This window comes from Daucus carota, chromosome 1 (genome assembly GCF_001625215.2).
Source record: "Daucus carota subsp. sativus chromosome 1, DH1 v3.0, whole genome shotgun sequence".
Classification (NCBI taxonomy): domain Eukaryota; kingdom Viridiplantae; phylum Streptophyta; class Magnoliopsida; order Apiales; family Apiaceae; genus Daucus; species Daucus carota.
Window position 1 is genome coordinate 38,906,277 of NC_030381.2, and position 13,350 is coordinate 38,919,626.

At 35.0% G+C, this 13,350-nt stretch overlaps 2 protein-coding genes across 2 annotated transcripts; one reads left to right on the forward strand and one right to left on the reverse strand.

Annotated features, from left to right (window-relative positions):
• Positions 1–925: 925 nt before the first annotated feature.
• LOC108204870 (blue-light photoreceptor PHR2) lies at positions 926–5,377 on the reverse strand. The gene is made up of 4 exons (XM_017374525.2): positions 4,249–5,377; positions 1,697–1,926; positions 1,500–1,601; positions 926–1,315 (listed from the first exon to the last, which is right to left on the reverse strand). The coding sequence occupies exons 1-4, from the start codon at positions 5,212–5,214 to the stop codon at positions 1,237–1,239; spliced, it is 1,377 nt and encodes a 458-aa protein (XP_017230014.1). The 5' UTR covers positions 5,215–5,377; the 3' UTR covers positions 926–1,236.
• Positions 5,378–8,328: 2,951 nt separating this feature from the next.
• Positions 8,329–10,754, forward strand: LOC108222387 (O-methyltransferase 1, chloroplastic). The gene is made up of 7 exons (XM_017396307.2): positions 8,329–8,556; positions 8,842–8,990; positions 9,072–9,192; positions 9,369–9,490; positions 9,572–9,700; positions 9,785–9,949; positions 10,548–10,754. Exons 1-7 carry the CDS (start codon positions 8,367–8,369, stop codon positions 10,617–10,619), a joined length of 948 nt encoding a protein of 315 aa, XP_017251796.1. The 5' UTR covers positions 8,329–8,366; the 3' UTR covers positions 10,620–10,754.
• The last annotated feature ends 2,596 nt before the right edge of the window (positions 10,755–13,350 follow it).

The window sequence follows — 13,350 nt, forward strand, 5'->3', positions numbered from 1 at the left end:
TCCACATCCATCATCTACATTATAAGTCGAATTGTTTGTTACTGAATACTGGTTGCTGCTAACATTGTTTTGTTCCAAGTGCTACATTGTAGGAGGTTCATTGTTGATTGCTTAGGTGATGAAACAATTAAGAAGTTATTACTTGGCTTACATGCATCTCATGAATTGGTTCTGGACGGGCTTCCTTCTTCAGTTTCACATTTAGTCTAGAGATGGATGTATCATAATCCTCTCTCATCTGCACTCTCACATGCTCCCCTGCCAGATACTTAGGCGGTGTTTTTAATTTAATTTTATAAACACTGTTTTCTAGTGTTATATTTTCTGAAAACTATTTTTGAAAATATTTGTCTTTTGAAATCTGTTTTTATGTAATAGCTTTTTAGTTATGAAGCCAAACATGCACATGAATATTGAGTTCTAAATCACTGTGACTTTGCGGTACATTATTGACATTATGTTGCAAGTATGTGATGCTTGATATCGTAACATCTTGAAATGACTATAGCATATAATCACGCTGCTCATGCTATAAACACTTCATTAACCTATATACTTCTCACTTTTAATCCACAAACGCCCCTAAATATGATCATATTTCTCTTCTTGTTTGTTCTTTGACATACAAGTAATTTTTAATAAAATTCTTATATGGTATCTGCTTTAGATAACTTGAGTTAAGTTTTTTGGCCATCACAATCACAATCTGTTGTACAGAGTATACATAGTTGCTGAGTGATTGTCTCTGCTGTCCGCTGTTACTAATTACTAATTAGAGTAAAGCTCCAAAATTACCACTTAATACACAACCAAATGGAATCTTAATATTCTTTGTAGAATAAATCTTATTGATCAAATGATTGCGATAGCATTTTTTGTGAAAAAAATTGGGCCTCGAAGTAAAAGAAATAATGACAATGGAATATTTAAAAAATGAAATATTGTATCTTGAATTTCCATTATCTTAAGCTAATTACACCAAAGGCTTCCAAGGGAAATTGCACCCCACTAACAGATTCAAGCAAAGTTACATATTCAGGAGAATATTGAACAAAAGAATGAGAAGCACACATTCCACACTTGTTCTGCCAGTGACAACACATATATTAAAGCAACTCATTATGATGATATCTCCAAAAAATTTAGGATCCCCAAATTAAAGAGTTCATTAACTACAGTTTAGATAAGAACACAGAGAAGCAATATGCTCCAAGCGTATTTTCACATAATACTTCCTCAGGCAACAGCACCTGTACAAGCTGTGACTGGAGCAGCATTCCTCTGTTTGGCGGAACTATACTTTTTAGTAATGAACCTGAAACAAAGAAATAATAGGTGGATCAGTAATATGATATACAGCAAATAATTAGTCACCAGGGCAACGCTGAGAGCCTACTGAAAATTTTTAAGATAGAACGACAAATATCCTCAGATGCCCACAATGAAAGTCAGTAAACTAGTAAATACTCTTTTCTTGGAATGTGCATGTTTCATCTTACCTGAAGAAATCCCTCCACAACAGCTCATACAATAACCAATTCATTCCAGTATCAGATGACCCACTGCCACCATCTTTCTTGGTTGAAGCAGCAGAAATTGATCTGTAGATAACATAATAATTATAAAACCCATTAATCAACAAGTTTGATTGTCTTATTACTAGAGACAAAGAAGCTAACTTTAAACCTAAGAATACCTGGAAGCAGAACTCTTAAGCTCGTCGAACATGGCCCGTGGAGAAAGGCAGCCCATAGCTAGCCATGGTGAGATTCTACAGGAGAAGTTTGCACCATAGATGCTATCACTACTACCGTCCTTGCTTGGCTTGTGAGGTTGTGCCTGGCATTCAGCAGCAAATTTTTTAAGCCTCTGCATTGCTTCAGTCTCACCTCCCACTAGAGAAGCACTAGCAGCAGGTTTCCCATCCTGCATATCAACAAACAGCATTATATATTGTTGACAGAAGCAGCAGCAAAAAATTTAGAAATCTACTACTCCCTCTTGTCCATTATATAAGTCATTTGACCTTTTACCTGCATCTTTAGGAGGTTTGACCACATATTTAAAATTGGTATTCTTAAAATTTTCTTTTTCTGGATAAATATGTTATATTTTTATTCAGGGAAAAAAACAAAAATATTAATTTTTGCTATATGGTCAAAGCACCTAAAGTTACTTGTAAAAAGTCAAACGACTTATATAATGGACCAGAGGGAGTACTCATTAACATATATGATAATAAACTCATAATTACCAGCCTATAACTTCATTCAATAAAACATCAACTTGTGCAAATAAACTATATAATGCAATAATTCTTGATCAAGTAGGCAGATAAGTGCATATAAATGAAAAATAAAAGATTATACATATAACATAATAGTTATCCAAAGGCAGGAAGACAGAAAGATAAGTGATTATTTTACTTCTGTCACAGATTCTTTAAGGTGGTCTTCCAATTTGTATCAATTGATCAAAATCAACATCGGCAAATGACGATGGCCGTGTCCAAAGTACACTACTTTAAGTGGCCTAACTAGATAGTCCAATCTAAACTGTCCTATATTTGCATTTTAGAAAATAGTAAGCTTTTCCTCTTCCTCATCAATCTCAGTACAGTGAGGTCATATGAAAGCAGAGGGAGACAACTCGGATAGATATATATGGAACCAGCACATATAAAATTACTTTATAACATTGGTCCATTATATAGTTGAACTTCTTTCTGTTTATGCAGAGCTGAAATTATTTTCCAATTTATTCCTTACAGATAATAATAGGCCTCGAAACTGAACTATGTAAACCTCCTTTCTGCTTTTGCTTAGTGATGGGCAGGTAGCCTATCAACTAATGCAGATACCAGGCAGAGACTGATACGAGTAGACATTGAGGGTTGAAACTTTCAGATCCTAGTATTTGAAAAGTTTAAGAAGAGGGGTTGAATTCAAGCGGGTTGGAGAAGGGTTGAGAGGGACTGACTTTGAATTATGTGGAGAATAGTTTCCAACACCCTAAATCGGGGTGGTGCTGAAAATTGAGCTGCTTTGTTCACTGTTCTGATGGGAGCAAGCTTTTATGGAGTGGTCAATGGTGTTTTTAGAAATACTTTTTACCTAATTATTATATTTTCCCCTGGGGTACCCATTCTGAGAAACTGTATCTGTCCTTCATTTGACTTTTTTATCCATATAAGGTGAGAGTTGAACCAAACAAGATAATTGTTCAATCTAACCATTCATCATCAACCCAATCCGATCTGACCCTTCCTTCTTAACTCACTATCCAATAGACCCTAAGGCTTCATTGCTACTGTTTTCTGATGATTCATTCCTCCATTGTTTGGATCTCCATTCTCTCCTTTCTTTGATAACAATTATATAGCTATAGCTACTCTATTCTTTTTATTATTTCCATCCATTTGAAGACACTGCAGACTTACACAGGGCCTCGCCTCTATGGATTATCATTTTATTAGGAGTTCAAAAGGAAGCTTATGCTTATCCTCTCTCCTTTTTCATGCTTTTCATGTACCAGAGTGTACACCGGATTTAACTTAAAACCTTCTAGCACAAGGCTATAGCGGGTAACAAATTGATGATTAATAAATTACTTTAAAACTGCTATTATGTTATACATTGCCATATAGGACAAATCTATATCTGTCTCATTGGCTACTTAGTTTAGTTTGACATTTTCTTAGGTTTAGCAACCAGACCAGTAGCTTTTAGATGAGGTCCAGCAAGATTTTATCTACTATTTTAGCAGTGTAAAGTATAGAGAGGGTTGGCTCTATGTTGGATCAAAATAGTGTCATTTTTCTTGGCCACTTGTAGATTCCCATTGCTGTTAAAAGGTTTATTTATACACTATACTAATCAGTAGATGCAGGCATACTGCATACTACTGTTGCGAGAATGAAGCTGAATGAACCATCACCACATAAAATGTAGGCTTATGGGGCAAGTCCACTTCAGTCGTATGGGGCAAGTCCACTTCAGGCGTATATATAACTTGGTTTCCATTGACATGAACCGCCTCCTAGATCGTAACATATGGTAAACTTGTCTCGTCTGCTCACACAAGTATATACCATAAGTTGTCTGCTTTCCTAAAGTTTCAGGCTTTTTACATGTGTGTTGGAAAGACTTACACTTTTTAAGTAATGAACATAATTATATAGTTATCTATATCAAAGGCACACATAAATATCACAATTAACTCATACATTATTCAACAAACAACATTTACCTGCCCCACTGCTGCTGCAGAATTAAGACCCAAATCAGACAGAGACGGAATCTCCCCAGGCTCTACATCTCCTGCTTTAGGCAACCCCTTCAACTGATCCAACGCTGCTATTGTCTTCCTAACCTCCAAACCTTGAACTTTCTCCCTGAACCCCCCATAATTAGTCGGCATTTCCTCCAACTTAAATGGCAAATCCTCAACATGATACAATGTACTTCCCCAGAAGTACTTAACTTCCAACCCCTCATCTTTCATCACATTCTCAATTTTCCCCTCGGCCTTAACCTCATCATGCGAAACCTCTTGATGCGAATAAACCGCTTCCGCCCCAACCGCCTTAGCCAACTCAGCCAAAACCGACTCCGGCTTCCCGATCCTCACCACCAAATCCGACCCTTTCGCCTGCAAATTCTTCCTCAAATCCGACACAGACTCAATCAAAAATGTAGCTCGATACGGGCCCGTCTTATCGAACCCACTACTCGATTTCCCATAATCAGTTGGGTCAAAACAATACACCGGAAGCACAGACATAGACTCATTATTAGCAGCAGTGAGACACTCATTGTCATTAACCCTAAGATCATTTCTAAACCAAACAATCGAAGCCCTCCGTAACCCAGCCGCATTCGAAGGCTCAGAAGGGCGTTTAGGGTTCAAGAACAGAGTATTCTGTAAAGGGGTCGGAGAGACGGTGGACTTAAAGAACGGCTTCTGAGGAGAGAGAGTGGAGCAAGAACTAGAGAGAGAAGCGTCGTAAAGAGCAGAGATTTGCGACGGGATTTTGACTCTAGACGGAGAAGACGAGAAAAGGGAAGTGATTTTAGGAGGGAGGAAGAAATGGGTAGGGAGAAGTGAGGAGAGAGATAGTGTAATTGAAGCAATTGGGAGAGATTTGGGGAGAGAGAGCTGTTGGGTATCATTTTTATCTTCTTGGGTATCTGGGGTTTGTAATTTGGACTCCATTTCTCGAGGGATTGGTGGGTGAAGATGAAGAAAGAAGAAGATAAGCTAATGTATGTCTGAAAGGATGTTTGGTGTGAGTATTGTATGTATATGTTGTGGCAAAGGGCTAATTGGGCTGCTGGACTAGCTACCTAACCTCTAGTTTTACCAACTTATATCACTTAGTTGCCTTTTTGGGTTGGTGAGAATTTATCAAAATTATTTTCCTTCACAGGGTTTATTTATCAACCGGGTTTATTTATGACCTAGAGTCAAAGTGCCGTAAAAATTGTTGTATTGTTAGGAAAAATGCTGGTAAAAAAAGTGTTGTCGTAAAAATCAGATAACTGTTTGATAATCTTTTTAATATTTGCTTATTTTGAGTTATAATTTTTTTAAAAATGATTTTTTGATGAGGTTTGATAGTGAAATCTGTAACAGCTTACTGCAAAAGCTAAAAAGCAGTTTTTTCAAAAGAATGGGAGGATCTATTTTTGCTAAAAGCAGTTTTTCCAAAAGTATGGCAGCGCCTGTTTTTTCTAAAAACAGCTTTTTAAAATTTACCAAACAGTTTTTCACTTGTTTTTCATCAAAAAACTGGTGTTACTGCCTGCAACAGCAACGCCAAACAGTATCTAAATTAAGGTCCGGAGTGCTATAGAAATCAAAAACCGAAACTAAAAAGATTTATCAAATATTTTTTAGAAATCTGAAAATTTCTAGTTAAATTAGTGCAGAATAAATAAATTAACAAAAAATTTAAAAATTAACAATAAAGTTTTACAACAGTGATGGTATGTTTTTTTCTCCCCCGAGGAGTGACGGTATGTTTTAAGAACTAAAAGGTTTTTGTTTTGTCGAGGTTTATATATAAGATTAAAGCGTGGATAAAAAGGTTAGGTGGGTTTTATCGTTGATTATCTATTTAAACTTGTTTTGGGCTTGGTATATGAACACGTGATCCTATTTCAAAGTCCTAACTACGTGGTAGATGTGGTTAGTGAAGAACGCGGGTCGTTGGTCGGATTAGAGGAGAAAACACGACCGAATCTATTTAATTAGTTTATGATTATTCTAACCCATTAATCTAAAAGTATATTTTTAATCTAACATTAATTCGTTATCACGGTTCACTTTTGAGATAGAAATATAAAATTAAAATCTAACATTAATTTGCAGATATTGAAAATTTGACGTAAATTTTGAAGTTGATTTTTTTTTGACCGGAGAGCATGACCATAAGTAGACCTATTTTTGACGTAAATTTTGAAGTTGATTTTTTTTAAAGTTATATACTGACTTATATTCTTGTTGTTGTTTTTTTTATTTTTCAAGATTCTTGGTAGAAGACGGATTTTTCTTTTCAAACATTAAAGTTTTATTGTCTAAATTTTCCCGGTCATCTTGCATGTCCGACAGATAGATAATAAGCTTTCTTGAATGAAAGAATTATCACGGTGAATTGTCGGTTCATTTTTGTGAGATTTATTCTCATTTTCAAAAACAAAATTAATAAATGATCAAATATAAAATTGATGAGTTGCAGAAAGAGTGTTATAAATGATCAAAAATTATGGGCGACTGCTATTTTAAAGATCATATTCACATCATACCACCCATGATTTTAAGCAACAAATTTCATGTATAAAAGCAAGTCCTTAATTAATCGATTTGAGTATACTTCAGTAACTTTTATCACCTGACATGATATTGTTGTTGAATATTTTAAACTCAGATGAAACTTATATTTATAAAATATATGTATTTATCAATTTTACAAACTTAAATATTAATATATAATTTATATAATATAACGGGTTGTGTTCTGTTGGGTTGAATAAGGGTTGAGATTTGTTAAAATTTGACCCAGCCTATTCTGATTAAAGAAAAATGAACTCATTAATACTTCGGTTTTGGATGGTTCTGACTGATCGGGTTAAAAGGAAGTGGGCTGGGTTGATTTTGCGGATTATTCGGGTTTTTGTTCACCCTGATACTAGGCTACGCACTTAAAAAAAAGGATCAGTTTTTAGCTACCAGTATTAAAGAAAGGATTATATATATATATATAGGGGCTTATTCCACTACAAACCACACTCTCATACAAACCTAAAAACCACTATTTCCACTCCCATTTTTGCTATGAGCACTCCAATCTTTTTATTTTTTATTTTTTTTTGATTTTCAGGGGGGCCCCACTGCTGACATCATCTGCCACGTCAGCACTGGGTCAGTCCACTGCTAACGTGGCAGATGACGTGGCACTGCCACGTCAGCAGGTGCTGACGTGGCCGATGACGTGGCACTGCCACGTCAGCAGTGGGTGTGACGGTGTGACCCAGTGCTGACGTGGCAGTGCCACGTCAGCAGTGGGGGGACCCCCTGCGCTGACGTGGCGTGGTGATGTGGCGGGGTGGAAAGTGTAAGTTTGGGGAAGTTGATGGCAAAGCTGGGGGGGGGGGGATATTGTTAGTTTTTAAGAGTTTGGGGGGATATTTGTTTAGTTTTGAAATTGGTTTTTAGGTTTTTATGATAAAGTTGGTTTGTATTTGAACAAACCCATATATATATATATATATATATATATATATATATATATATTTTCATAAATATCTAATTTCTTCTAAAACTTTTTAATTCTTTTACCCATAAATGTAAAAGTTGTTTTCAATTTAAAAATTGTTTTTAAAAAAACAGGGCCTTATTTTTGAAAAAAGCTTATTTCCATCTTTTACGGAAGTTGTCAATAATTTTATTATCAAAACTTATCAAAACGATGTGAAATCAAAAAATTATCCAATAATAATATGATTTCGACAATAACACTTATTTTACCAATATTTTTTAACAAAGCGGGAATAGACCCCTAATTATCATCGGTATATCTTCGTAATTTTTTTAATTTAATGAGTCTTGTTCTATGAAAAAAATATTCTAATCATAAAAGTAATGAAATATTACTATTAAATTATAAGATAATATTATATTATAATTTTGAAAAATAATTATCCTCCAATTTTCACTTCCAACATATAAAGCATACAGAATCGTAAAAGAAACCTCTATGTATTAATATTAAAAATAAAATGAATATTTTTTTTGAATTTTATCCAAAATTTTACTTGTGAAAAATAAAACAACAAAAAGCAAAATGCAACATACACTTCTGCAAAATGGAATGTTTGGCGGGTATCGCCCCTGCAAATCTTCTTCTACGCCCATCACACTTTTGCTCTTACAACACTCGCAAAGCTTTTAGATTAAACGCCAATTTCAACCCGGCCCGGCCCGAGGAAGAAGACCCGTTACTCCGCTTTGCCACTACTCGTGCTTCACTTCGTTTCAAAGAAACTATTTCTTCAGGCAATTTCAACTGTCCCCTTTCATTCTCATTGCATTCTTTTATATAAAAATTTAAAATACTTTTGGTTCAGGCATTTCCTCAAACAGTTGCTAGGCGTTTCTAATTGTAATTTTCACCTCATGTTACTGTAGTAACGTTTAATTGGTACATAGAGAGTTAACACTGATGTGTAGCAGAATGATTGCATATTCATATTTAATATTCTGATTTTGTTGTTAACTAACAATATACATGTTACTATGTTAGTACTAAATCATGAAAAAAAGTTTAAATCTATGTTGCAGAGCCTCTTTTTATCGACACGTATTCGGCCTGTTTCGGTCCTACTGCTGAGTTGGATGCAGAATACCATAGCAATCACTACTGTCTGGCCACTAAGTTCATCGATGATAAATTGCTTGCTGTGATCAAGAATATAGATGGAGTTAAGCAGGTACACCGTGCTAGTGTTTTCAGAAAGTAACTGATGTTAGTGGTTAGAATTTCTGTTGGCCCTTATATCTGTGCAATGCAGGTTGTTCTGTTGACAGATGGCATGGATACGCGGGCATATCGTCTCAACTGGCCCAGTTCTACCATAATTTATGATATATCTCCAGAAAATGTATTCAATCGAGCAGCTCAAAAGCTCAAAGGTAGGTATTGTTCCACAGTAATTCTATTTTTTTTTAAAATTTCATAATCGTTGAAGCAAAAGCGGATATGATATGATGTTTGGCAATAATCGAAAAATGTCTCATGATCCTAAATGTTTTCTCAGCATACATTTTGGTATTGACACTTTGACAGTGTTTTCTTGAGAAACTATCAGATGTCGGGGCAACGATTCCAAAAAACTGTATATTACTTCATGTGCCAGTGCAGTCATTTAATATGGAACAACTATGCATGAAAGGATTTACTGGTAACCAACCAAGTCTATGGGTATACCAGGTAGCAAAACCTTTTAATTTTGACCAATTCTGCGACTCTTTTCACTAAAAAATTAATTGTGCTCAGGATTCTTTATTTTAGGGGTTTCCTGTTGTGAATTTGGTACACTTTAAAGAGATCCTATCTCTTGTCAGTAGTTTAGCCATGAAGGGATGCCTGTTTTTGGGAGAATTGCCTGTCTGGTTGGTAAAAACTGAAATCGGGGTGCAGGTCAGTTGATTTCACAGTGTTTGTGTATGCTGTCTTCATGAGTAGCTCTGGTATAGTAATGACTTTAGATTTTTCTCATATTAGTGGCCCATAAATCAATGGCTGGACAAACTTTTCATGACCTACGGTTTCAGAGTGAATATTATTGCCTATGATGAAGTTGCAAGAACCTACAGCAAGCACTTGATTCCAGGAGAGCACACAAGCATCCTTTTTGTAGCTGAACACTTGCGGTTTTCTGATGATCAGGTTAGGTTTTAGAATATCAGTATGAGTTATATTGTTCGCATGCTGCTCAATTTGGCAAGTCTCATGCCTGACATTTTTCTTTGCATAAGTGATCAAAGATCAAGTTGAACAGTCTTATACACAATATTCTAGAATCAGGGTTACTAAATAGTACTAACAGCCTTTATAAATTCATAGTAAATCAACTAGTTTCAGCTTTTTTACGTGCGAGCACCTACCCTTGTGATTACATTAAGCTTGTTGTAATTGCAGGTAATATCTTTTTTGCCTTGAAAAGGTAAAACATACTGAGGAAAAAGTTACTGTGAAACCTTAGATAAGGTTTGGGTTGGGCAGCAGTTTACAAGTATATGTAGGAGTTAATGATTATGATAGAAATTAAATCAACTTAATAGCAGAAGAGAGAATATTGCTCCTACAATTATATTTTATACTAGTTACTGCCGCCTTTGTACTCGTCATTACAAACTTGAACATAACGCTCAAATCATCTGCATAATTGTTAAATAAGATTTCTTTGCAATATTTATATGTATATGCCGACTATTTACATGTACACTTCAAATTTCTTTGTTGGTCGTATATTTGCATCTCATAGATGGAAACTTGGAGAAACGTATATCAGAGGTTAGAGGAAGAAGCAGATGAAGAAGGTTTCGAGGAGCTATAAAGATATCTTGTAAGACAGTTTTTTTTTTTGTTTTTTTTGGGAGTGCTTTGTTGTATGTACCTCTTGCATTCTTAAATATTTTTTTTACGTTACAACCACATTACACTTCTGCCATTGAGATACTTCAGGAACATCTGTGATCACTGTTCAGATATATGCCTGCATGTGAAAGATGTGAGTCTGCCATGCAAGTAGAGTACTGTACTATTATAAGTTTACGGAATCATAGAGAAGCCAATAAACCAGCACTTTATATAATGTTTTGTAGGTACCATGAATTTATAATTATATTAGAGTATAAATTAAAAAATTACAAAGCTCGACAAACCTGTGATTGCATTTTGTATTCATATTGAAAATCTTTTTATGACCAAAATACAATTACTTCTCTTATGTGAAGTCTGAGTCATACCAGCGTGTTAAAATGTTATTTCTTGGGTACGACATCCACCCAGATAATTATCGTTTTATTATCTATTAAATGGTTCTGTTACCATATCAACTAGCAGGCCATTGATACGAGTAAGCATTGACATGAGTAGGTTAATAGTGGCAATTGATAGACGAGTAATTTAGATTGGCAATTAGGCCGGAGATTTAGGTTGTGTCCACTTCTTGGATGGAAAGGAATACGGAATGAAATTTGAGGTGATTAGAAAAAATGTCTAAAATCTTCCCTCTTTCGGTCATTCCATTCCAAATTATTTTAAGTAAGACCCACATGTTTTGGAAGGAACTCTAATTCCACCTCTTCATCATGTTTCCCAACAATCTTCTTGATGAAAAATTTGGACTTACTCATATCCAAGTGAATCCAAGCTTGGAGTTAAAATGTTAAAAAAAATAGCATGTGAAGTCAGAAAGATTATAGGTTTTTCTGAACGCTATTTGTGCTTTGGCAGAGCCGAGAGACTTTAGATAATTGTACTCTTACGTGACTTGTTTATTTAAATTATGGCGAATATTTACTTTTAAATATGACCGGGGCGTGCAAACTTTTCTTTAGAGAGAGCACTGGTCAATGAATTAGCTTCGGCCCTTCATGAAAGCAGAAAACAGAAAACAGCAGGAGAAAGTAAATGAAGTGAAATGTAATAAATTTTAATAATCCAAGTTCTAAACAATAGAGTCAATACTTCTATCAACGTGCTTCCGAATTGGAAGGAAATCATATCATAATTTATTATCAGATTACGAGCCTAATTAACGTCCTTTCGAATTGGAAAAAAAAAATCATAAAATTCATTGTCAAATTGCGAGCCTAATTTTTATGGTTCAAGTGTCCTAATTTAATTAATAAGGATATATGATTAATATCGAGCATTTGTTTATATTAACTCTGCACTTAGCTCTTTGCCTCTATCCTTCATCCCATTCTTGGACTTAAATTTGAGACCGAAATTTTATAGTGCACGGACATGAATGCAAATTACGTAATATTTCCTCTATTTTTAGAATTCATAGACTGTTTATTTGGATGGAATAGGATGATGAGAGAATGAAATGAAATTTGTGTTATATAATTAGGGATGACCAGATTAAATGTCTATATTTTTCATCACTTCAATTATCTCATTCCAAAATATAAGAATTAAATTTAACTCACATATTCAAGAAAAAATGCTCATTTCAATTGTCATATACACATGTAGGAAGGAATGCTCTAGTTACACTTCACCATCATATTCCATCATATTTCCTTGCAATCTTCTAGACTTACTCTTATTTAGTCATTATTGTCGCATAATTTCTTATTTCTTCATACAAGTTGTTTATAATTTTTCATTCAATTATATTCTCATTTTATTTCATCCAAATGAACGCAACCTTAAAAGTAAGCGATGCAATCCCTAACCTGACAACTAAATCACATCACACAAAAAGAAAGGTATTATGAGCAACACTAGCCCCCGAGTGAGGCAAAATCAAAGAAGTCCAAGACGTGTAAATATGATATAGATCTTCAAGAGCAGAGCCATGAAGAGGTACCACACCCGAATAACTGCGAGACCAAATCCCCCAATTTGCAGAAGTAAAAGGTCACAAAGTTACAAACCAAAGTACATTTCTCACGCATAAGCATTAACTTCATCCCCACCCCTTTAGGCTTTAGCAAAGTGGTCCTCAAGAAATAGTAGAATCGTGTAATAAATATTCCAAGCAAGGCTGCAAGAGGAAGCTACTGTCACTATAAAGCCACACACAAATTGTACACATCCTGAAGAATTCGAACTTGTATAGATTTGGATGAAGTCACCACCGACTCTAGATCGAGACCTTGCGTGTGAGGTCTTGCAAGTGTGTAACATGTATCATTGCTTACATACATTACCAAAAAGATTGCACATGGCGATGGCGTTCTGGGAGGACATAGCTTTACACATCTGCTCACCCTTGTTATCCCGTTTATTCAAATCTTCTCCAACTCGAATCATTTCTTTGTGTACCCATATTCCACCACACTTATGCTCATTTTGACTTTAGAATAATTTCATTCCAACAGATTCAATGCAAAACTTATGATCAATAATGATCCTAGCTTCAATTTCTAAGCTTCTTTGAATATCTATGGAGACTTGTGATCAATGATGATTATAGCTACGATTTATAACTGGAGAGCATATTTTTGTTTTCGGTGCAATTTGCAGCAGCGTTCAGTGATAGGTTGAGCAGGTCGCTTGCAATTTGATTAACTCAACTTATTTAATCTGGTTTTATAAAATTCTAGTCA